This window comes from Hemiscyllium ocellatum, chromosome 8, assembly GCF_020745735.1.
Source record: "Hemiscyllium ocellatum isolate sHemOce1 chromosome 8, sHemOce1.pat.X.cur, whole genome shotgun sequence".
NCBI lineage: Eukaryota > Metazoa > Chordata > Chondrichthyes > Orectolobiformes > Hemiscylliidae > Hemiscyllium > Hemiscyllium ocellatum.
Genome location: NC_083408.1, coordinates 65,366,365 through 65,389,765, shown reverse-complemented (window position 1 = coordinate 65,389,765; position 23,401 = coordinate 65,366,365). Strand labels below are relative to the sequence as shown.

Below are 23,401 nucleotides of genomic sequence, written 5' to 3'. Positions count from 1 at the left end.
CGTTGAAAGGCAATTAGATATATTTTACATTTTTTTTCCAATTGACTTTCTTTCAGTTCACTTTTAAATTACCTACAGCCATTACAAGTTCGAGTTAAATTAAACAGTAACCAAGTAGTTATTTATTTTATAGTGCTGACGTAGCTTTCGAACTTGATGGCCCACATCCATATTAATAATTAAACCATAGTGGAAAAACAAGCAGCACCTCCCTCACCTCGGGGCACGCACCATCGGGTAACTACTTTCATGAAAAGTAAATAGAAGCGTTCGTTGGGAGGGAGCTTATCGTTTATGATTGAAGTTTACACGCACAAAATTGCACAACAGGAAACTAACACTAGGTTGGTTACGTGGGTGGAAATTGCATAATTGGCTAGATATTTAGCTGGTATTTTAACCTATGAAATTATTTTATACTTTTCTGACGTTATGATGACTCGATTTTACAATTTTCCCATCAAGCCTCGCTGAAACCGCTCTTAAATCCGGACCAGTTTTACTTCCAAATTGCTGTGATTGTCGTATTAAAAACAGAACCTTTACATTAGCATGGCGTCGGTTTTAAATGTACACGCACTTGGTATCGAGTAGATTCCTACCAATAAAATGGGAGTCTACAAAATAGTCGAGCTGCTTCAGTGCAGAATTAGCAGCGCGACTGAAATGTATGCTCACTTAGAGTGACTTGGTGCAAAACGCTGGGGAGTTGCGACATTCTGAAGGGAACTGAAATAGAACATGCCCTGACGTCATGGGGCGGGACTCGAGCTGCAGTTGGGGGGCGGGGGAAAACCTAGACTGATTTAACATACTGTATAAAATGCTTACTTAATTAAGTAACTACTTTCTATTGTCAAGTGTTGAGGTTTTAAGATGGTTAAAGGAATTCCTATTATCGTAGTTTTGTTTCTCGTCATTGTAACTGGGTGAAGTACTAAAAAGCTAGTTATTCAGCAATGTTATTTCATTTCTATTTGGCTCTGACTGGTGTATTGGAATTTCGTTGTTTAAATTTAGTCTGGAATTTTACTTTTATATACCAATGCACTGGTAACTAATTTTGTTTTTGAGCTTAACTTTCATCGTTAACATTTAGAATTGCCATAGACCTATCCTAATGAGTATTCCCGCAATGTATTCTGGTAAACGAATTGTTACATTTTTTGGGGTCAGGAACCAGAAAAGTTTCTGTCCAAATACGACTGTAACGTGTATAAAATTGCTTGGTGTTTTCGAGTAAATCATGTGTACGATGATCCGACTTCTCTTATGGAGAGGGGGAGTGAGACTGGGCTGTGTGCTCCTCAGAAATGCCTTTGGTTTGCTTGCTGGATAGGGTCAAACTCCACTGTTTGTTTCTTCATATACTACTGCACATAACCGATCTCTTTTGATCATATATGCATATAAAAATAGTTTTAAGAATAAAGTATAAAAAAGATATAATCTGCCTCGACCAGCCATATGCTTCGACCGGTGGGGGAGGGGGGAAGAGAGTGAGGCTGCGCTTGCGCGTTCGCTGCCTTGTGGCTGCAGAGCGGCGGCTGACGTCACGTGGTGCTCGGAGGAGCTGGGTGGCGCGGCCGGGAGGAGAGGAGAAAGCAGACAGAAGAGCAGGAGAAAGGCAAAGAAAGCGAGGGAGCCTAGGCCTGGCCACAATACCATACGCAAGGGCCACCGCGGAGAGACCCAGAAAACACTCAAATCTAAACATCTTCCGCATCATGTCCGCTGCACAGGTGTCTTCGTCCCGGAGACAGTCGTGTTATCTCTGCGATCTGCCTCGCATGCCGTGGGCCATGATCTGGGATTTCACCGAGCCCGTCTGTCGTGGCTGCGTCAATTACGAGGGGGCCGATCGCATCGAGTTTGTTATCGAGACGGCGCGCCAACTGAAGCGGGCTCACGGTTTCCAGGAGGGCCGCTCTCCGGGGCCGCCTCCTGTCAAAGTGCAGTCCTTGGGTGGCAGCAAAGAGGCGGCTCAGCAGCTCAACCACGTCGACGGCTCGTCCAAGGGGCCCCAGCCGCCCCTCGATCGCTATTCCCTGAGTGAGAGACCCCGCTTCGAGTACCCGAGCCTCGCCCATGCTGGCAGGCTTCCCAATGGCCTGAATGGACCCAATGGCTTCCCCAAACCCGAGGACATTCCGCCAGAACTCAACCGCCAGAGCCCCAATTCATCTCGAAGAAACCATGGCATCGTGCCCCCGAGCCCAGTCACGGTGCCGCCCAATTTGTTGCCACAGACCACTTTAAACGGTCCGTCCGCAGCCCTGGGCCCACACGGGCTGCTCGGTCGGCCGTCTCCTTCTGGCAGCCTGGCTGGCACATCGGTGACGGTCAGCAGCCAGGTCCTGAGCGATGTAAACAAACGGCCGGGCTCGGTGTCCAGCAGTGACCAAGAGAGGGAACTCAAGGAGAAACAGAGAAATGCCGAGACCCTGGCCGAGCTCGGCGAGAGCTTGAGAAACCGCTCCGAGGACTGGGTCAACAAGCCCAAGATCGTGCGGGAGACGCTGCTCACCCTGTCCAACTGCAACCCCTTCGATGTGCGCTTTAAGAAGGATCACTCCCTACTGGGCCGGGTGTTCGCCTTCGACGCCGTCTCTAAGCCCGGGATGGACTTCGAGTTGAAGATTTTTATTGAGTATCCGAGCGGTTCGGCCAATGTCTTCTCCAGCGCCTCGGGAGTTGCCAAGCAGATGTACCAGGACTGCATGAAGGATTTCAGCAGAGGCCTATCGTCTGGCTTCAAGTACTTAGAGTATGAGAAGAAACATGGCTCGGGAGACTGGCGCTTGCTGGGTGACCTGCTGCCCGAATCAGTGCGTTTCTTTAAGGAGGTGGTGGGGGCCGACATGCTGCCGCAGCCCCATATAGACGCCAATTGCCCCATCTTACCCACAGCCTTGTGCAATATACCCCGGCCCCCGCCCAACACCTCAAGAACTGGGATGCGCAAACGGAAAGCGTCTCCTGAACCCGATTCTGAAACGAGCAGCGTAAAGCTGGAAGAGCGGCAGCAGCAGTGGCTGTCCAACCAAAATGAAGCCTTAAAGCTTACGATGGCGGCATCGGGCAGTTTTGGCTCAGGCAGTGTGGCGCACGGGGGTTCCGCTCTGCCACCCAATCGGACCACCCCTCCCGAATGCAGCGCCCAAAATGGCCAGTCGCCCATGGCTGCCCTCATGTCCGTGGCTGACACCCTTGGAAATGCCCACTCTCCAAAGGACAGCAGCAATTCGGTACATTCGACCACGAGTACCAGCACTAGGAGGAACAGCAACAGTCCAGTGTCCCCTGCCTCGGGAGGTGGCCAGCGTCGGATGGTTTCCAGAAACGGGGATGCTGCTCTGTCCGTTGCGCCACCTAACAGCCATCCCAACCCCAGCATTGACCCCGTTCATCCCCCAAACATTCCAGACTCACCGATGGCCAACAACGGGCCCCTGTGCTGCACCATTTGTCATGAACGTTTGGAGGATACTCACTTTGTGCAATGCCCATCGGTGCCCAATCATAAATTCTGTTTCCCATGTTCTCGGGAAAGCATCAAGGCGCAAGGGGCGAATGGAGAAGTTTATTGCCCCAGTGGAGAAAAATGCCCTTTAGTAGGTTCAAATGTCCCTTGGGCATTCATGCAAGGAGAGATTGCTACAATCTTAGCAGGGGACGTTAAGGTCAAAAAAGAAAGAGACCCATAATTTCTTAACTTCAGTAATTGAAGTAAAATGTGAATAAGAACTAAAAAAAGTTAGTCTTATGTATAGACATTTTTCATTTCCGTCGTATGTTTCTATATTTTGAAACAAGGTATGTACTCTTCTTCATTTGAAGGATGAACCTGTTTTTGTTTAAAGAATATCAGATATTATTGCTTAATACTGTTTTCACTTATGGCAGTGTGTTGGCTAGGTACAGAGCATAGCACTTAGCAATTAACGCTGCTGGTGTGTTTTTGTAAATGTATGCACTTCGCTGAATTGCCAAGGCCAGTGTTGACGTCTGCAGAAATGCAAACAAATTGTTACAAAGAATGGTTACAGTTAGCTATGTTACAAGCCCTGGAGGTAATCTCCTACAAAGTGACTTTTTTTTAAAAGGTGAGGGGTTCTTTTTATTAGTTTCCAAGGGCAAAATATTTCATTTTATGATCCAGTGACCTGAATTTTTTTATAATGTGTTATTTTGCTTTATGGATGCACGAATGCTTTAAATAGTAGAGCAAAATGCTGTACTGTATATGACAAAACTGCTCTGTTTGTTCTTTATACATTTCTGTAGTAACAGAAGACTGTAATGTGCCTTGGAACTGAATAAATTGTAATAAATTCGATGAATAAGCTCCCTGACTAGTCAATTTCTTTACAGATCGTAAGAAATGTGAACAAATTGGATGTGGATACTTAAGAGAAAATGGTTGCTTTATCTTCAAAGCTACATTAATCTTTGTCAGAGATTCATTTTTATTATTAAATAAATACTATCTCTGCAATAGTTACTTGGCAAAGAGCCCACATGTTTTGAAATCACCTGAATGCTTATCTTCAAAAATAAACTGCTGATTCAGGCTTTTCCATTCATTTTTTAAAAATCTTTACCAAATCCTGATGAGTCCCACTGAAACAAAATATGAAATCATTGTTCTGAGGTTAAAGGCACTTTAAAGTGTTTGAATGTTACTGTGTGAAATAATAATAATTAACTGTAGTGGTCCTGCTAATTTTAACAAGTTTGAACACAGATGGTAGACCAAAAAATCATCTGTTTGTTCTGATAAAGTAGGGGTAGTGGTACCAGGGAACTGTATTCTGTGCAACATATTCCTGGACTGAATTAAATTAGTTTTAAATTTTAGTTCTTCAAATCATATGCACTTTAAAGCAGTATGTTCAATATTTATCATTAATGTTCAAAATATTTTTGAGAAATAGTATTTTGTTGCCTTTTGAAAGTTTTTTTTGTGTTACATGTTAGCAACAGTTGCACTGTTGGTAGTTTGGCCTAATGGATAACCATCATGAGTTGTGCTTCCACAGTATTTAAAAAAAACCTTGATGCAGTGGATACTGCAACTGGACTGCTACAGTTAATCATTTCTTAGTGTGCACAGTTGAGCAATGCATTTTCCCTGAGCATTGAAATCATTTGAAGTAATAATTTCTGGCTATTAAAATATTAACAAAGTAAATGAAGAACTTTGTGTGAACTTTGACTTAATTAACTGGAAATCTAGTGGGACACTTATGTTTGCATCAAATCTTTACAGCATATTCCGAAGTCAGGTGTGTATATATCACTTTAAATGAGAAGAGAATATGTAATGAGAACCGAAATATATTGTTGGATTTTTAAAAAAAAAATCAAGCTCACTACAAATGTTTTATCCATAAATTATCAGACCACCTGGACTTTAACATGGCAATTTCACAGTGGTATTAATAGTCCATGACTTTAATGTTGCTGCTAAGTGGCATATATTATGTAAGTGATTAACAGCACAAAATCAAGTTCCTTAATTTGATAGCTGATGTGATTTTCAAAGAATAATTGAACCTTATTTGATCTTTTATCAATCGGTTGTGCTTTCAAGTTCCAGACTATTTTGTTTATACAGCTGTTCTTCATCTGTTGATTTTGATTCTGAAAGTACAAAGTCGAATTTATTTTTATATTTTAATTACAAGGATTTTAAACAGCTATTGTTGATGTTCGGGAAAGCATTTTGCTCATAACCTTGATCTTGGCCTTCATGCAAAATTACATGTTCTCAAACATGATCGAGGTAATAAGTTGTTGTAAACTTCTAAACAACCATGTGCCTAAATAATTTATCAATTGATGGCCATTTTTATACTGGTTTTCCACATTTCCTGAGAATTGTTAGTTGATCAGATACATCCAGAATGGGTGACACCTGTCTGTTTTCATCATTGCCAGTGCTAAATCTGAACCTTTATCTTTGATATATAGAAGATCGTTTGAAATTGGTCTTTCCAGTTTTCTAATGTCTTGACTGCACATCTAGTTGAGCGTGTTCTGGATTAAACTGATGTTTGCAGTTTTAGATAATAATTCCAAGTTGAAATGATACATTAATTTTTTGTTTTAATTTAAGGAATATTTTGTGTAGATCTGTGTTTAATCATTTGCCATCGATTTCACATTTATCATTGTAGATTGCAATTTCCGTTGTATTTCAAATAAGTCTCGTACAACAAGGGAAAAAACACACATTACACAGCATAAACTGAGCAATGAAGTTTCCAACAAATAATGTCAGAGTAATAAAATCACTAAAAAAAACTGTGGAAGATGAAGATCTATAGAAAGGTATAGGGTCTGATAGCAAATTACATAATGGAGTACTGAGTGAAAATTTTGGTTGTTTATTTGTGCAATATAATTTGTATATTTTAATGTACTATGGTGCTATGTGCAAGAGTAAAACTATTCTCAATGTTTGAAAAAGAATGAAAGAAATAGGCCAATTCTCAGCAAATAGGGTTGCTGGGAAAAGTTGAAGACAAAATCAACAGTGAACGTGGAATTATGGTGCAATAAGGAAACCAGAATATGTTTAAGTATTACCTTGTAGAGGTTGTTTTAAAAAATCATGTTTTTCATACTAGTCCGATGGAGGGCAACATTTTCAGATCTGAATTATTTCTGGGTCTGGCCCAATGCTTTTAGGAGTAGAAAATAACGGGTAAGGTTTTAAATATTGCAAAGACGGATGTTGTGACAACCACACTAGACGTTGTTCATCATTATAAAATACAGGAAGTTAAATTGAATTAAGCTCCGGTTCTAAATCGATGTAAGATGATCATCAAAACTCAAAAGTTCACATAGAGAATACTGTGTAATACTTGCGTTCATTACAACATAAGATGGATCAGTTGATTAGAAATGTTAATTTCTCTTGAAACTAACATGTAACGTATAAAGGTAAACATATATTGAGTACAAAGAGGCAACGACATATGTCTGCGGTTCCTTAATGGAACATGTGAGTGTATCATTTATTCTTTATATGTCAGAAATCCACATTCAACACAGTCTTTTAGGAAGTTTGTACTTTTCAGACTTGATCAACACTAATGCTCAAGAGTCATGAGAAGATTACCTAGCTGCTCTCTTGTATGTATACCCAAATTCAAAGTTTCAACTTTGCTTTATGGCCTTAAAAGAACTCTTGACTTGTTTTGACATCTAATGAAATCATTTTGTGAACAAGCTAGATGTGCTGTGGTTGCTGATAGTTCTTATTTACACTTGAAATTACTTAGTTGGAATTGCCCAGAAACAAATTATTCAAAAACAATAGAACACATCGGAGAAAAGGTTCAGCTCGTGTTCCATTTGAAAATTCAACAATTACCCCTGTTGTCAGTTGTTCACTTCAATGAAATTAAACGCATGTGTTTGGCATGTTGAAAAATTGCTTAGTCTGAGTAATAGTTGCTACTTGAATACTGCGTGTCTTGAAGTGAAATTTTCTGCAGTCCAATAAGTTAAATATGATCATATAAATGTGCAGAATATTCCTATTTGTCTATGTTTTGCATTGCTAAGTTATCATTCTGTAGTAATTCTCATGTATGTTCCCTTTCTTACTGTAGAATTCCTAATTTTAACACAGCTCAACGTACAGCTTTATAGAACATAGTTTAAATATTTGTATCATGCATGCCATTGGTGGAACTGGAACACAAACAGTTTTATAAAACTGTTCAGAAAGCAAATGCAAAAGAAGATTGATGTCCCTATAAGGGGCCCCCTTTTTAATATAAAATACCAGCTAATTTATGTATTTAATACCTTTGGCTCTTGAACAATTTCCTTATAGAAATCCCTCTGTAAAAGACTGTTTGTAGTTCCAAGCTAACTAAGTTTGTAATGCACTTGTTGATGTCGTAGTATCTTGAGGCAGTGTTTGCCAAGCAGAATGGATAGAGGTAGGTGTACTTGTGATTAATTTAATTATTGAACTTTGTAGTTCAGAGTTTTTAAGCAAGGGACTTTTAAAAAGTAGTAAATTAAACAAACTGCTGAATAAAGAATTCTCCTAATGACAGCTTTTCCTTTAATTCTGTTACTTCTGCTACTCGGTGTACATGTTACAAATGTAAAGTCCTTGTGTCTGTAACTTTAAATAAATGTACCTCAGAAATTGTGTTCTGGATTTTTTTTTATATAAATGATGCTCAGTTAGCAAACAATAGTGAAGAACTCCTTCCCTCTGGGACGAACACTGAAATCTTCAATCTAAGTGTTTAACATTCTAATTGTTGATATACCTTGCTACTTTAATGCAAGTACTTTGGCTAATCTTTGTAATATTAATGATTTGGTTCATTCAAAATGATAGTCTGAAATATCTTGGATTAATGCACACTTTCTCCAAGTGAAATAATTTGTCACTTTTTATATTTTAAACATAACTGAAATTCACCCGTACACTTATTTATCCTATTATTTGTTTTGATTTCATGGTGCCTCTTTATTGTGGGTGGCTTGACTAAGTAAGAGACACCTGCTGATGAAGTTCCATTTCTGCCAAAGGCTTTTTGGTGCCCTTTTGTAAGCATTTTTCTACATTGTCTCAATCAGCAGGGCTACATTTTCACTGCTTAGATCTGTTTCACAGTTCAGGTATAAATGACCACTTGCTTTTTCAAATACTTGGTAAGACGCTAGTGAAACTAGCTAACTGAAGAGCAGTCAGATAGGCACCTTGATGTAAGACATTCCTTTTAACTCCTTAACTGAGAATAATGCATGAAGTGAAGAAAAGGGGAGACACTTAATGATGTAGATTAGAATTTTGCATGACTTATAACTTATGACTTTTATCACAGTCTAAGGATACAAGGTAGACCACTTTGGATTGTGCTTAAAAAAAATCACCTAGAGTGGTGAGCCTGTGGAAATCTCTGCCCCAGAAAGCAGTTGAGTCTAAAAAAAAATAACGTTTTCAAGAAAAATTCAGATATAGTTCTTTTCCTTTTTAGATATAATATTTCAGGTTAAAAGGATCAATAGGTGTGAGGTGAAAGGTGGGAGCAGGCTTGAAGGATTGAAAGCAAAACTTCTATTTTCTATGTTTTTATTTAGGAAGTTCTAGTGCAATTGCAGTAATGAAGTAAATCCTGATGTAATGTTGATGAATTTAATTGAAGAATGTATGCTTGCCAAATGCACAACATAATTCCATGATCAAATTATCTGCCAGAGAATGCTAGCTACAAAGATTTAAAATGTGACGAAGTTGTCAAATTTATTTGTCATATTTCATAAAATTAGCATCTTTTAACGAAATATTGCAATCAAGAAGTCATTTGGTGTACACAAGCTGCTTCAGCTTGTTCATTTGTTTATAATTTTACATCTACTATTGCAATGCAGAGCTTTTTTTAAAATAAATGAGTTCCTGAAGTCATGTTGTCAAATGTTTCACAATGTTCGTTTGAGAATTCTCAATGAAGTTCATTGACTCAATTCCCTGCAATGCGTAGTCCATTCAACAACATATATCCTTATATTTTTGTAGGATTCTAAAAGGCAATATTGAAATAGTGTGCTTTCTCAGGCATTCTACATTTAAAAATCATAGATACCAACACTATACAATTGTTTTGCGTGGGTAATCTACTTGTAAGATGAATAGTTTCACCACTGGGGGACATTGTTGTTTCACCTTCATGTAATGCATTCTGGGAAAAATAATTAATTGTAACCAGCTTGTGTCCTGTAGCTGTGCTATAAAAGTTTCCAGAGACTTTGGCTCATAAACAAAACACATATTTACTTCTTTATGAGCCAGAATTCTCTGGGAAGTTTTATAGCAATGCTACAGGACACAAGCAAGCTGGATTGCAACCAACCCAGAATGCTTTGCATGAACAAGAAATTATGATCTCTTCCTGGTAGTGAAAAAAAAGTGTGTATTAAAATAGTAAGTTCAGATGATAGAGATTTGTTAAATTATGCATGACTATCCTTTTTTAGGAAAAGGCATAAACAGAAATTGCTGGAGAATTTCAGTAGGTCTGGATTTTGTCCAACAATTTTATTTTTATTCAGATCTTTGGCATCCACAGTTCTTTGTTTTCTTTTTTTAAAAACATGCTCATTAAAGGTTTACATAAGCACAATATATCGAAATACATGTTATGTTTTAAATGGCTTATTGATTTCGAAGGAGAGAGATTTTGATTCTCCTGCTCTAATAACTGAACTCCAGCAAAGTATAATCAGTAATATTTTTAACATTTCTTGTACTATGCTGATTCCTATATCATGTGCTGCCTTTTAAATAATCTTTAATTTTTTTTTCTGTTAGCTACTGTGAGAGTAAACCTTCAGTATAGAAAGCTGGATTTTGCTTTGGTTTTGTGAATCATTGATCAGTACACACTAAGTTTCAAAGAGGAAGATTTTAATATATCAATTTTTTTTGCTACTTTGCAAAAATGCTTTAGCTTGACTCTGGATTTGCTTTGTCAATTTGCATTGTATTTTGTATGACCTACATTGAGCCATGAAATGCAAGGTTTTACAATTAAATAGGATGTTACTGGAAGTAATTATATGGGGGAAAATGCATTTAAGTTTGACTTAATCACAACTAGCAATGTAAAGCAGCTCAATACGTTGGTAAAGGCATAGGATAGGAGAAAGAAGTGGTTAGTTTCTATCACCAAAGCTTTTGCAGGAAAAACACTTCAGTAATCACAGGTATTTGAAAATGTGGAAGATATTTTAGTTCTTATCCATTGCTGTAGTATAAAACAAACATTTGTAAAGGGAGAAGGTACAATGTACATATGGTTAAATCAGTCTTGATTTGATATGAAAATGTGTTGCATTCAGTACCTAATTATGTACGGCACTAAGGAAATTGATTTTCCCACCATAGATACTCCTTTTTGGACTACCATTGGGTTACTGAAGTTACTGAACAACAGGCAGAGGGTGGTGAAAGTATAGAATGAGTTGCTAGAGGAAGTGGTAGAGGCTGGCATAATTACAACTTTTAAAAGGCATCTGGATGGATATATGAATTGGAAAGATTAGAGCAAATTGGACTAGATTAATTTGGAATATCTGGTCGGCATGGATAAGTTGAACCGAGGGGGTCTGTTTCAATGCTGTGCAGTTCTATGATTCTGATGATTGTACATTTTCTGTTTATGTGCACTGAACTAGATGTAAAAGAAGAGGTTCTGTGCAGAAGAAAATAGTTTATGAATAGAATTATTTAGACACTTAGCAAACCTTTTGAAGCAAAAAAGTTTTCAAGAACTGGAGTTTAATAGATAAGTTATCTTGACAGCAGCTGTAATGCTTGTGATATGCAGGCTAGACTTACAGACATGCCAACAAAGTGTTATTTTGATGTGGCCAACACATATTGACTGCTCCCTGATTTAAAAAGAATTTAATTTGTTTTTTTTAAACTAATGCTTAGTCCAAAATCTGGAATACATTAACAGTATTGAACACAGTCTTGGATGGAATTTGACACATTCTGATTTGGCAGGTATTCAAGTGAAGTTACTTGATTCATTTTTAAGGTGTTACTTTTTAAATGTGAGATTTTAACATAAAATAACACATATTGTACAAATTTTATAGATGCTGGTCATCTTAATACTGGTCTTTAGTTTCTTTGTTCATTGATAGTTGTCCTGTACGCTGTTTTACGTTTGTTAAAGGAATTTATAAAACAAAATAAAATTCAGCAGGAATGTAGTTCCTGTACACTCTAAGGTGTTTCTATCTTTCAAAATATGCACACATTCTTCTGCAAAGCATACTTTATGATTCAAATTCTCTAACTATTGTAAGTTTCCTTTCTTGTATAGATTGTGCAACTTGTGACTTGGGAATGGCTGAGCTTTGGTAGATCAGGAAATAGACTACAAAGAAGTCTCGAGGCTCTATTTATTTGCATTTGGTTTCTTGCCAATCTGGAACTTTGTTTTGATGCTACAAGTTCAACTTGATAATATTGTTGTCAATAACGAAAGTGTTTTTGCCATGAGTTGAATGGCATTTTAAGCACAGACCTATCCTGAAATTGCTGGCTGTTTTTACTTTGTAGTGTAAATGTATGAAGAAGCCCCAAATATTTAATGGAAACAGCCCAACAGAGTAAAACATTCCATTTTCAAATTTATACGAAGTGAACATTATGGAAGATGTGAGAAATTGATACTCGAGTATCTAATGTCCGAACAAACAAAAGTGCTCTTGGCACTCTTTCAGAAAGGGTTCCCATTTAACTAATGACATCTACAATAAAAATGGCCAGTGAAGAATCTTGCTTGAAAATAAAATTAATATTCATGTATTCCTACATCACATTGTTTCTGGTTGAGAACTTGTTCTCCTGGTATCCAGTGTCACTTCATATCCATCAGTTACTAAGTGCAGAAGACTTATTTTCCTTTTATAGGTTCTTCCAAGTTTGTAAAATATCTAATCTTATATGTACTCAATGGATTTATTGAGATCCTTGTGACAGCTGTATGCAGCCATCCTGTTGTAATCCCTGCTGTGAATAAGATTCACTTCTTGCAGTGGACTCTATCTCTACATTATGGAGCATTTAAGAATAAGGAAACTCTGGAAGTAAGCCAGTTTATTTCTGGTTTGCTAACTGTCTCCATCTGTGTGTCTAGCTTTATTGAAGCCTTTGGCAGACTTTACAAGGTGGCATATCTGGATCAATCGTATACTGTGCATTGAAAATTTGAATCATTTTGATATTTTCAGTAGTAAAATTAGTTGTATCATAGGTATCCTAATACTTATTTATGCTGTACCAATGTTTACTATCAAATAATCTCAAGGATCTAATTGCAATATGGAATAAAGAGAAGCATTCTAGAGTAAGCAGGGTTTTAATGAGCGAGACCTTGCACTAATAGATTTTTTTTGCCTGAATTAAACTTAGTTAGAATAGGTTGCTTTCTACTTCTAATTTGACTTAATTTCAAGTTGAGTATTTAGACAAATATTTCCAAAATATTTTGACAATTTTTGAACTTGCCTTTCTAATCTGTGGAATGCTGAAAACTGGAGTGGGACTTTTTGTAGTTTTTCTTTTGACCAGATGATGAAATGGTGCTCAGACATGAAGGTGTTTTCAAATGTGCTCTCATTTCAGTTGTTAGCTAGTCCTTTTTTGCATTTATAGGCTGATTAAAACACATTTAGTGTTTCTACAATTTGTGAAATATTTACTTAGTGTTTGTATATAATGTTTTTATTTTTCAATGCTGTCTCTTGTTCTGTTGCTGAATAAGTATTTTTATATGGATAGGCCTAAGTGTATATGCAGATATATTCGTGGATCTTGGTGCAAGTTATCCATACTAATGGAAATCCTTCTATTTGATTGAAGGACTGAGTGAACAATCAAGAATTGTGGACACACACAATTAACTGTGTTTGACTGGTCACGACTAGACTGTCATGTGATGTAGCCTTCATTCCCAGTGGTGTTTTTGAAGGAAAAGTTGTTATTGCTGCATGTTACATGTGCTACTGCAACTCAGAGAAACAGTCCTCTACTGCCATACAACTCCCTCCATTGCGCAAAAATGAATTGTTTCTCAATTCCTGCATTGTACAGTAATTTGAAAATATGCATACTGATCTATTCAAAGATTTTTTTTCTCGGGGCCGTTGCAATCAAGATTACCATTGATATAAGCCTGATCTCGTGTACTGTATGAATGATGTTGATAATAAGAATTCTAAATGATTTTAAGTATTTTGGTATTGCAGATAAATAGTTTCTAACTGGGGCCTAGAAATTTCCAGTGAAAATTGCACATTTTACTTCAATTTAAAAGAACACTTCCATTTGATAGTTGCTTGATTTGAAGCTCTCAACCTTTTGTTACATTTTGGCAGGTAGTTTCACTGCTGCAAAATAATTTCTGAAAATACATCTGAATGTTTGAATTTACATAAATCTTGAGCATTGATAGTCATTTTAAAAACAAAATTACTTGGGGAAATCTTGCATTAATATAATTTTGGTCCTTTTTTGAACATTTATTTTTACTGAAATATTTATAAAGCAAGCACTTGGCATAATTTCTTCTGTGTTTGTACTTTTTTTATGACTGTGGTTTGAATCATTTCAAGGAATTGCATCTTCATGTCATGTAAAATGTGAATTGCTGTAAAATAGAAATAACAATCCCAATTAATTGTGGGGAAACAAAAGTGAAAAATTGTTAACTGCACAAACACTTTCCAAATAGAACTACTGTCTAATGTAAAGATGCATTTTATGTTTGAATTGTTCATTATTTATAATTCAAATTATTTATGAACCAAAATTATAGGGTCTATCCAAGTGCCACAAATCCAGTGATGAGAGTAGTTCACACCCATTTCAGAGCAGTATGGATTTGGTTATTTGCACAAGCAAAATAGAGAAAGCTGTTTATTTGAATTCAAAGTTGGCCTCAAGTTAAAACATTTAAAGTGGATGTGTTATCCAATTGAAAATATTATTCACAAATTATTTCATTGTTAATTGACTCTTCTGAGATTTGCAAGCCTGCATAGCGACAGGAGAGAAACCAAATAGCAACTCCTTTGTGACTGTTATGCTGCAAAGACTAATTCTGTCGTGGCTTTATTTTTAGCTACTCTATATTCTGGCAGCTGTTGTGCTTCTCATTTAAGTAGGCTTTTATTACTGTGGCATGTGAGTAGAATACTGCATAGTCTAAGAAATTGATTATTCTACAGAATGATGCAGTGAAGCTTTGAGTGCAGGATGGTTGAGTGTTGAATTTCAAAGATGGCTTTGCTGAATTGGCACACAGATTTAATGGCTGACCCTCCCCTGCTATTTTGTTTCTGTTGACACTAAATATATTGTTGTGGCAGTTGCAACTGGGTAGCTGGTTGACAGAAAGGAATACTGTTACATTTGTTCAAGAATTGAGTAATACTTGCAGTTGTACAACACTTTTTTGAATGCTCTCTTGCATTTATAAATACTGAACTAAACTTCAATCATCTTATGAGGATTGGTACTAGGTTTAAGTGGGCTATTGCGTATTATGGGAAATAATGGTAACGTGATAAAATAGTGATGATCTGCACTTGCTACTGTGCTCCTTAATGTTAGAACTGTGATTAACTAATTAATAAGATTATCATTTGTTCAATGAAAATAGTACATGAAAATGCATGGCCATGATTGTTTTTGCTGGATCTCAACTTGAGATAGAGCACCAGTTTAAAAATACCAGTGCATTTCTGCTGTATCATAGACCAGCTGGGAATCTAATCTGGGAAAGTGTGATTTAATTCCCTTGGGGCTAGTACATGGGAAACAGACTTCTTCAGAGCTTTCATTTCAAATGCCCTGTCTTAAAATTTTCTAAATTTAGCAGCTGCCATTGACTTGGCGTACTTTTGCAAAAATGATTTCTATAAATTAAATCACTTTTCATAATTTATTCATTTTAAAAAGGGAATTTAATGGCAAAAGGATCTGCATATCCTTTATTGTGGCCATTTCAGAATAGTCTGAGTTATTTAACTTTTTTCTAAGCATTATATTGATTTACATTGTTGTAGTTGTACACTGTTTTTTGAGTTTGCAGGAATACATACTGTCTGTTGCCATGCTTTTGAATCATCTTTCATGCATCAGAATTGTGTTACATAAAAACAAAGGAATCAGATGAAAAAACACTGTGGTAACTCAGTCCAGTATAATTGTTACGTTGGTTTGCATGGTCTGATCTTAAACTCTTTGCTTGAATAAAGTCTTAGTATGTTTTTTGGGCCTATGTTTAATTGTATAAGTTACCAATACAGCATTATTTAATCTAAATAACTTGCATTAATTTTGATCATGGTTTTTAAGAATGGAACAGCTAACACAGTTCACTGTTTATTATGGAGTAAATCATACTGCCGGAGTACATACCTGCTCAGTGAAACATGAAACTCTTTACATTGCAATCTGTGCCACTCAGCTGTCTTACTGATTGGGTACTCAGCATTGAAGTCCATATAAAGAAATGATGTTATGGTACTTGCCAATTAGTTATTCAATAAATACTGAAAAATTAGGCAATGCATTAAGGTAAAAGGGAATTTTTAATGGTGTGATAAGTAACAATCCCAAAAGTAATTTCAGTGATAATGAAAATTTATTGTTACAAATGAGTTTCATAATTTTCATGTTGAATATTTTTCAGCTTTGCTTATTTCCATCTCTCTCATTCCCCTCTTTATTTTGCTTTCTGTATGCAACTTAAATCCAAATTTTATTTCCTGACTTAATGAAAGTTTAACTCGCTCACAATCAATCCACTTCGACATTGTTAAAATCAGACCCCATCTTTCACTGGTGATTCTTCAGTCTTCTTGAAAAGCCTCACTTAAATTTTTTTTCTATGTACAAACAGTCAAGCAAAGAGCAAGAGTGGGCCACACAGTCCTTGTGGCCTGTTCGGCTATTTAGTAAGATCATGACTTTGTCTGATTTTAACCTCAACTGTCTTCTTGCTTATCTCTTATAATTTTCCATCCTTTTTGGTATTCAAGAATCTATCTACCTGTTTCTCAAAAATATTTAGAGATTCTGCATCCATTGCCTTTTGAGGAATGGAATTCCAAAGGCACTAAACCATCTGAGACAGAAAAACGCCCCTCCTCTCTGCCTAAATGGATATCCCCTACCCCAGTTCTAAATTCTACCATGAAAGGAAATATCCTTTCAACATCTGTGCAGTCAATCCCCTCAGGGTCTTATGTTTTTTTCAATCACGTCTGACTCTTCTATGTGGCACAGGATATGAATGAAGGAATGATTTTATTGTCACATGTATTTTACGGTACGAGATAGAAATAGTGGAAAGGAATCATTTGTTAATTGCTTTAAGAATAAGAGGAACATGAACAGGTATAGCTTAAGAGTGAAGTCCATCTACATTTGGAGCTGGCTCAACTGTCCCCACCACCACCTGCCACCATGTATCCCAGACCCAACTACACCTAGTCTGTCTGGCCTTTTCTTTCAGAAGGCAATCCACTAATTGGAGGTTTTACTCTAGTAAATCTTCTCTGAACTGCTTACTTACCTAACCCATTAGTATACTTAGATAAGTATGGTGACAGATCTGTACATTGTTGCCCAGATGCAGTGTCATCAATGCCTTGTATAACTGAAGCATAATTTCCTTATTCTTGCATTCAATTGTCCTTGCAATAAACCATAACATTATATTTCCGGATTACTTACTGCAGCTGCAAACCAACCTTCTTTGACTCATGCAGTAGGACATCCAGATTTCTCGGCATCTCAGAACTCTGAAATCTTTCACTGTTTAGATAATATGCTATTTTTAATTCTTTCTGCCAAAAATGGACAATTTCACACTGGTCCGCATTGTACTCGATTTGCCAAATCTTTGTCCATTCACTTTGTTGACTCCTCTATGACTTCTCAACTTACTTTCCTATCAGCAAATAGGAATGTCATCAGCAAATTTAGCTACTATACCCTCAGTCCTTTCTTCAAAATCATTTCTATAAATTGTAAAGAGTTGAGGACCCAGCACTGACTCCTGTGACACACCATTCGTGGCATCCTTGCCAGCTGGAAAAAGACTGTCTTACTCCTGCTCTTTACTTACAGTTAGCAAGTCAAGCTCCTATCCATACTTATATGATGCTCTGTAAATGTTGTTGCCTATACTATGAGCTTTTATTTTCTGTAATAACCTTTGTGACACCTTATCAATACCTTCTGAAAATATATTAATACAATACATCTGTTTGTTCCCCTTTATCCACAAGACGCTGGTTTGGCCACCTGTGGAATATTGCATGCAGTTCTGGTCTCCCTCCTGTAGGAAGGATGTTGTGAAACTTGAAAGGGTTCAGAAAGGATTTACAAAGATGATGCCAGGGCTGAGGGATTTGAGCTATAGGGAGGAATTGAATAGGCTGGGCTGTTTTCCCTGGAGCATCGGAGGCTGAGGGATGACCTTATAGAGGTTTATAAAATCATGAGGGGCATGTGTTGGATAAATAGACAAAGTCTTTTCCCTGGGGACAGGGAGTCCAGAACTACAGGGCGTAGGTTTAAGGTGAGAGGAGAAAGATAGAAAAGAGACCGAAGGCACAACTTTTTCACGCAGAGGGTGATGCATGTATGGAATGAGCTACCAGAGGAAGTGGTGGAGGCTAGTAAAATTGCAACATTTTAAAGGTATCTGGATGGATATATGAACAGGAAGGGTTTGGAGGAATATGAGCCGGGTGCTGGCAAGAAGGACTAGATTGGGTTGGGATATCTGGTCGGCATAGACGAGTTAGACTGAAGAGTCTGTTTCTGTGCTGTACATCTCTATGACAAGCAACTTCTTTAAAGAACAATAATTAGTTTAGCATGCTAAGAGCATGTTGGCTCTGCCTAATTATTTTGAACTTAAGTAGGTGTCCTGTAGTAACATCTTTAATAGCTTCTAGTATTTTCTCTATAACAAAGAGTATATAGTATATGGCCTATATAGTATCCTTCTTTCTGCCTCCATCCCTTTTTGATTAATCAGACTTGCGTTAGGTTCCCCAAATTACATTGCTCTCACATGTGGAGGGTGCTGTTCTAGATCAGCTGTCTGCTCATCAACCTTAAGAAACCTTAAGCAACCTTAAGCGAACTGTCAATGTGGTGAACAGTGAGTACAGTTCCTTTGGCCCACATTTTACAGTCAGGAACAATGTAAGTGTAGAATTGAAAATGGTTGTTTACACCTTGAGTAACAGCTAGATAAAACCCAACGTTAATTACGTCAAACATAAGTATAGTGTGTTAATTCATTTCTATGTATTGTATTAATGTAGTGAGAAACAAAAGAAAACAGACAACTTGTTTCATTGATGATATTTTTCAGATCACAACACTTTAATAAGTGTGCAGCAACTGACCGGAGTCATTTACTTCTCCTGCAACCTTGGTCTTGATATTTATTTTACATTTATGAAATTATTTTTATTTCCGATAACGATGACACTCCTCCAAGCAGGTAGAACTTGAATGTGGATTTTCTGGTCGGGAGTGAGGGAGACTAGCACTGCATGCCAAGGACCTGCACAATCATGTCCTTCTTAACTGCAGCCGATTATCACTTATTATCTTGTTCAGCTTGTCTGTCCTCATCCTTGATGCAACTTTGCCCCACCCACTCCTGTGGTCTGCTCTCGTTTGACCTAACACAGTTTCCCTACTGCTGTTTAAATAACTTCTCATTCTATGCTCTCTCAGTCACTGTCAAATACAATTTCATCCACTATAAGGAAGGGTCTGTGGCTGGGGCTGAGGAACATGACCCCGGCCAGATGATCACACATACAAATCCTCAGCTTAGTTAATAGCCAGTTTCCTCTGTTGGTTCAAGTTTGACAAGTTCTAGCTTCAGATTCTGAATGAGCATCATTTATATCGGTAACTTGCAGTACAACAGGAATTCTCACACAAATTTTGGTATCCTATCACATTATTTGCTGGCTCAAAGAGGAAGTGCAATATCAGGCAGCTACAGTTGTCCATTACAGATGTTCAAACGTACATAAATTAGTATTGCATTTAGTTGCATGCATTCCAGAGGTTTTTTTTGCAGTGTTTAAATGGTCCTCATTTTCTGTCACCAATCCATTTTGGTTCCATGTTATGCACAAGCAGAAAACCAAAAAAGAAGCTGACTACAAATTGTTGTATGTGTACTGTTATCTGGGGTATTGGCAGCCATTTTCAGGAAATACTGTAGATATTTCTATTTGAAAATTGTTTATGTAGGTCAGTTTGTGCAACTGATTGAAAAAATTTTTGAGTGTAGATTGTCAAAAGATGATGCTTGAAATTTAAAGGAGCAAGGGGTTTCAGTATGTGAATTGAAGTTCTAACACCACAAAAATTAGTATTCAATGAGCTCACATAGTGAATGTTCATTGAGGGAGCTTGGCTTGAGGCCAAGGACACAGAAGATGGTGAATTTCATTTGCTTTTCCAGTAAGGAAAATCAAAGAATGTTTGTCATTTGGGTAAGCGTTGTATTTTAAAATTTTTACCTTCTTAAGTGTTGATTTTCATTACCACTCCAACCAAAAAAAAACATGTAACCGAAGAGCTAATTTTCCCACATGCTTCATTAATGAAACATTATTTATTCCACAGTAAGACAAAGAGGAACATCAAGAAGGAAAAAAAATTCAGTCAGCAATTGTGCTACAATAATAGGAAAAATAATTGCTTGAAATTCAAATAAAATTTGCCCATACTACCTCAGTGAATGTTCGACACACAGAAAGTATGGCTATTTCTTGTTTTCACTTGAGATTGCTGTCTGAATTAAGTATTCAAAATTCAAGTAAGAGTAGCACAGAATGACTGTTAATAGAAGTGTTGTGATAGAAAAGAACCAAATGCAAAGTGTGAATCCCAGTTTCAAATCTGATGGTACATTTTATTCTTGATAATTTTGCTAAAAGCCCTGGAATATCAGCCTTGTTTCGTAAATTAACATCATGAAATTAAACATATTCTGTATTTTTGTCATGAAGGTTGATAATATATCCAACAATAAAAAATTGTGAAAAAAGCTTTCAATTTCATAGTTTGAGGGTATGCTTACGTTTTTAATACATAATAAACAGGTACACAATCAGGATAGAAAATTCAAAACCAAATCCTAACTAGAGAAGCATATTTTGGAACAGACAGAAATATGTGTATATCTTTAAAGTAATGTCTTTAACTGATAATTTTTGCTGGGCAGCAGGAATGAATAAATAGCCTGTGTAATTTATTAATTTTTTTTGTTTCTATAAATCCTGATCAATCTGCAGCATTTTTCATAGATGGGTTAGTTATGTTTGAGGATTCAGCCATGTTTAAACAGGATCCTAATTAAGCAGTCTTAAACAGGATCTTAATTAAGGAGGCAATTAATGCAAAAGCTGTCAGGAATGCTGTACAAAATATAATGATGAGGCCCAGATTTCTCTCACTTCCTTCATTTCTTTTCCATCATGGACCACCATAGCCCATTTCTTAACCCTGTCATTGGTTAGACTTTTAACGAACTAAAACAGCTCCATGGAAAATAGTTTTCACGTAAACAAGTCAAGGAAGCTCTCTGAAGAGGCCTAATGAAGCCTCTGATTAACTTTCATCAGAATGAAAATGCAACTTTGTTTTCTTCTGACAGTACCAGACCTACTGAGTTTCACCAGCAATTTCTGTTTTTGTTTCAGATCTCCAGTGTCGGCAGTTCTTTTTGATTTTAAGGAAGCTAAATTCCTGCTGTGAAATATGATTTTATTTCCTCATCTGGCTAAAATTGCTAAAACATTAGGTTCATGGATGGAAATAAGTACATTTTATGAGAAGAACGTTTGGCTTTTTACTTCTCGCACTTGGAGTAATATGACATTTTCCAAAAGTACTTTTTGATTTATTAAGGCCACAGAACTATTACCAGCTGAACTGTTGTGGTAATGGTCTCCCCGTTATGGGAAATATTTCTAGTATTGTTGGTGATACAAATATTATTAAACTACAGTTTGGGCTTCCTTTGAAGTCTTTTTCATTTGTGACTGATCACTTAAAAGTAATTATTGTTATGCCAAGGTAAATTAGATTTCATGTTCACTTTTCAATCCGCTCCTACTTTATGTAGTTATACCTTGTTTTAACTAGTTGAAATAATGTGGCTTTTTTATTAAGTAATTAAAGGGTTCACAAGTACGGCTTGCTGTGTTATAACATCAGAGTATACAAGCAGGAGGCTGGAAGAACACAGTAAACCAGGCAGCATCAGGGAGTAGAGAAGTCAATGTTTAAGGTATAACCTTCTTCAGGAATGGAGGTAGGGGTAGGGGAGCTGGAGATAAAGTAGGGGGTGGGTTTTGGATGTGAAGAGGGACGAAATGGCGAGGTAGTGATAAGTGGACATAGGTACGACCTGGTTGGTCGATGGGCAGAATGAATCCAGTTGGTAGCTGGAAGGAAGGGTCAGTAGACATAACATTGCCAATTTACAGTCTGTCACTCGGCCCATTTAGACAATCAGAATAAACTAACCAATGGCAAATTGAGATGAAAGAGTGAGCTAACAAATATAAAACATAAGAACTGCAAACAGCTTGAAATTAAAACACAAAATCTATAAAAGTCAACTGTTTTACATTAATAAAGGGTTTCCTGCCATCGCAACTGCGTATGTTCCAGTCTTGCTGCATAGAAAACAAAGACAACTGTAACTGAAAATGAAGTTGAGACTTCTGAACTCATGAAATCCTCTATAATCATGCTCTTCTCTGTGAATTCCACATGCCCAAAGTCCCCTGGGGGCACACAATTCCAGATTGGGCTATTTGGTCATGACCTTCATTGTTTTCATAGGAAATTCTCATTGATGCCTGCCTTCAGTGACATAAAGAAATAGTTTTGCAGGAAGAGGTGGTCTGATATCTCTTGCTTTCTAATAGTATTGAGCTTGAATATTATAAACAGATCTGTCAAGACTTCTGCATGCCATTTTTCAGTACAGTATTAATTGGAGACATTGGTGTATTTGCTGCCCTAAATTAAAATTACTTCATACAATCTACTTGAGTTTAAATTTAAAAGTTCGTTGAAGCATTTATGAAACCCTGAATTCATGAACCAGTATTGTCACATTTAAGATTATGCAGACGCAGATGGGCTTACATTCAAGTAAATTGGTTTGGATTATTGTAGTCAAACAAATCTATGCAAACATTGAAATCTAGTTAATATCTTTGGTTAGCACATTGTTCTTTCATTTGAGAGATCCCAGTGTAAGTTTTATTTATATTTGGCATGTAAGCATTGCTAGAGAAAAAAAATCTAAGATGGCAGATTGAAGTGATGGCCATTAAATAAATTAGACTAATCTCAACCTAATTCCAAGGTACATAGACATATATTTAAGGTTAATTTCGTATAAAATTTTTTGCAATGTATTTTAAGTTTTCTTTTGTTAAACAAGCAACTTTTAATCAAAAGACAATGGTCCTCTTTTGAATAAAAAGCAGTTCTGGGAGATTCTGTCCTGCTTTTTGAAATGTTTGCAAGATCCTGGAAGAATTTGTATGTTACTGGTATCTAGCAAGATGTAACAAATATTAAATTCCTTAATTTTTTTGAAGCATTTCAGCCTCGTCAGAAGATGGTTGATTATCATTTGTGGTGTATGAAATATGGCTATAGGTTCTGTGATCAGGTTAGACCTGTTCCCAATTGAAAATTGTTAGAGTCCTAAATGTTGAGACAAATGTTTTGAAAATGATAAATTATGCCATGAAAATGTTC

At 36.8% G+C, this 23,401-nt stretch overlaps 2 protein-coding genes across 4 annotated transcripts in view; both read left to right on the top strand.

The window, feature by feature from the left end:
• Positions 1 to 23,401, top strand: part of kiaa0586 (KIAA0586 ortholog) — a 533,649-nt gene that overhangs the window by 136,295 nt on the left and 373,953 nt on the right. The gene's annotated exons all lie outside the window — the stretch shown is intronic.
• irf2bpl (interferon regulatory factor 2 binding protein-like) lies at positions 1,522 to 4,347 on the top strand. Its single transcript, XM_060829111.1, has one exon. The coding sequence runs from the start codon at positions 1,728 to 1,730 to the stop codon at positions 3,705 to 3,707; it is 1,980 nt and encodes a 659-aa protein (XP_060685094.1). The 5' UTR covers positions 1,522 to 1,727; the 3' UTR covers positions 3,708 to 4,347.

Excerpts from the sequence above, each read along its gene's own strand:
- irf2bpl (XM_060829111.1), top strand. The coding sequence starts at position 1,728 with ATGTCCGCTGCACAGGTGTCTTCGTCCCGGAGACAGTCGTGTTATCTC.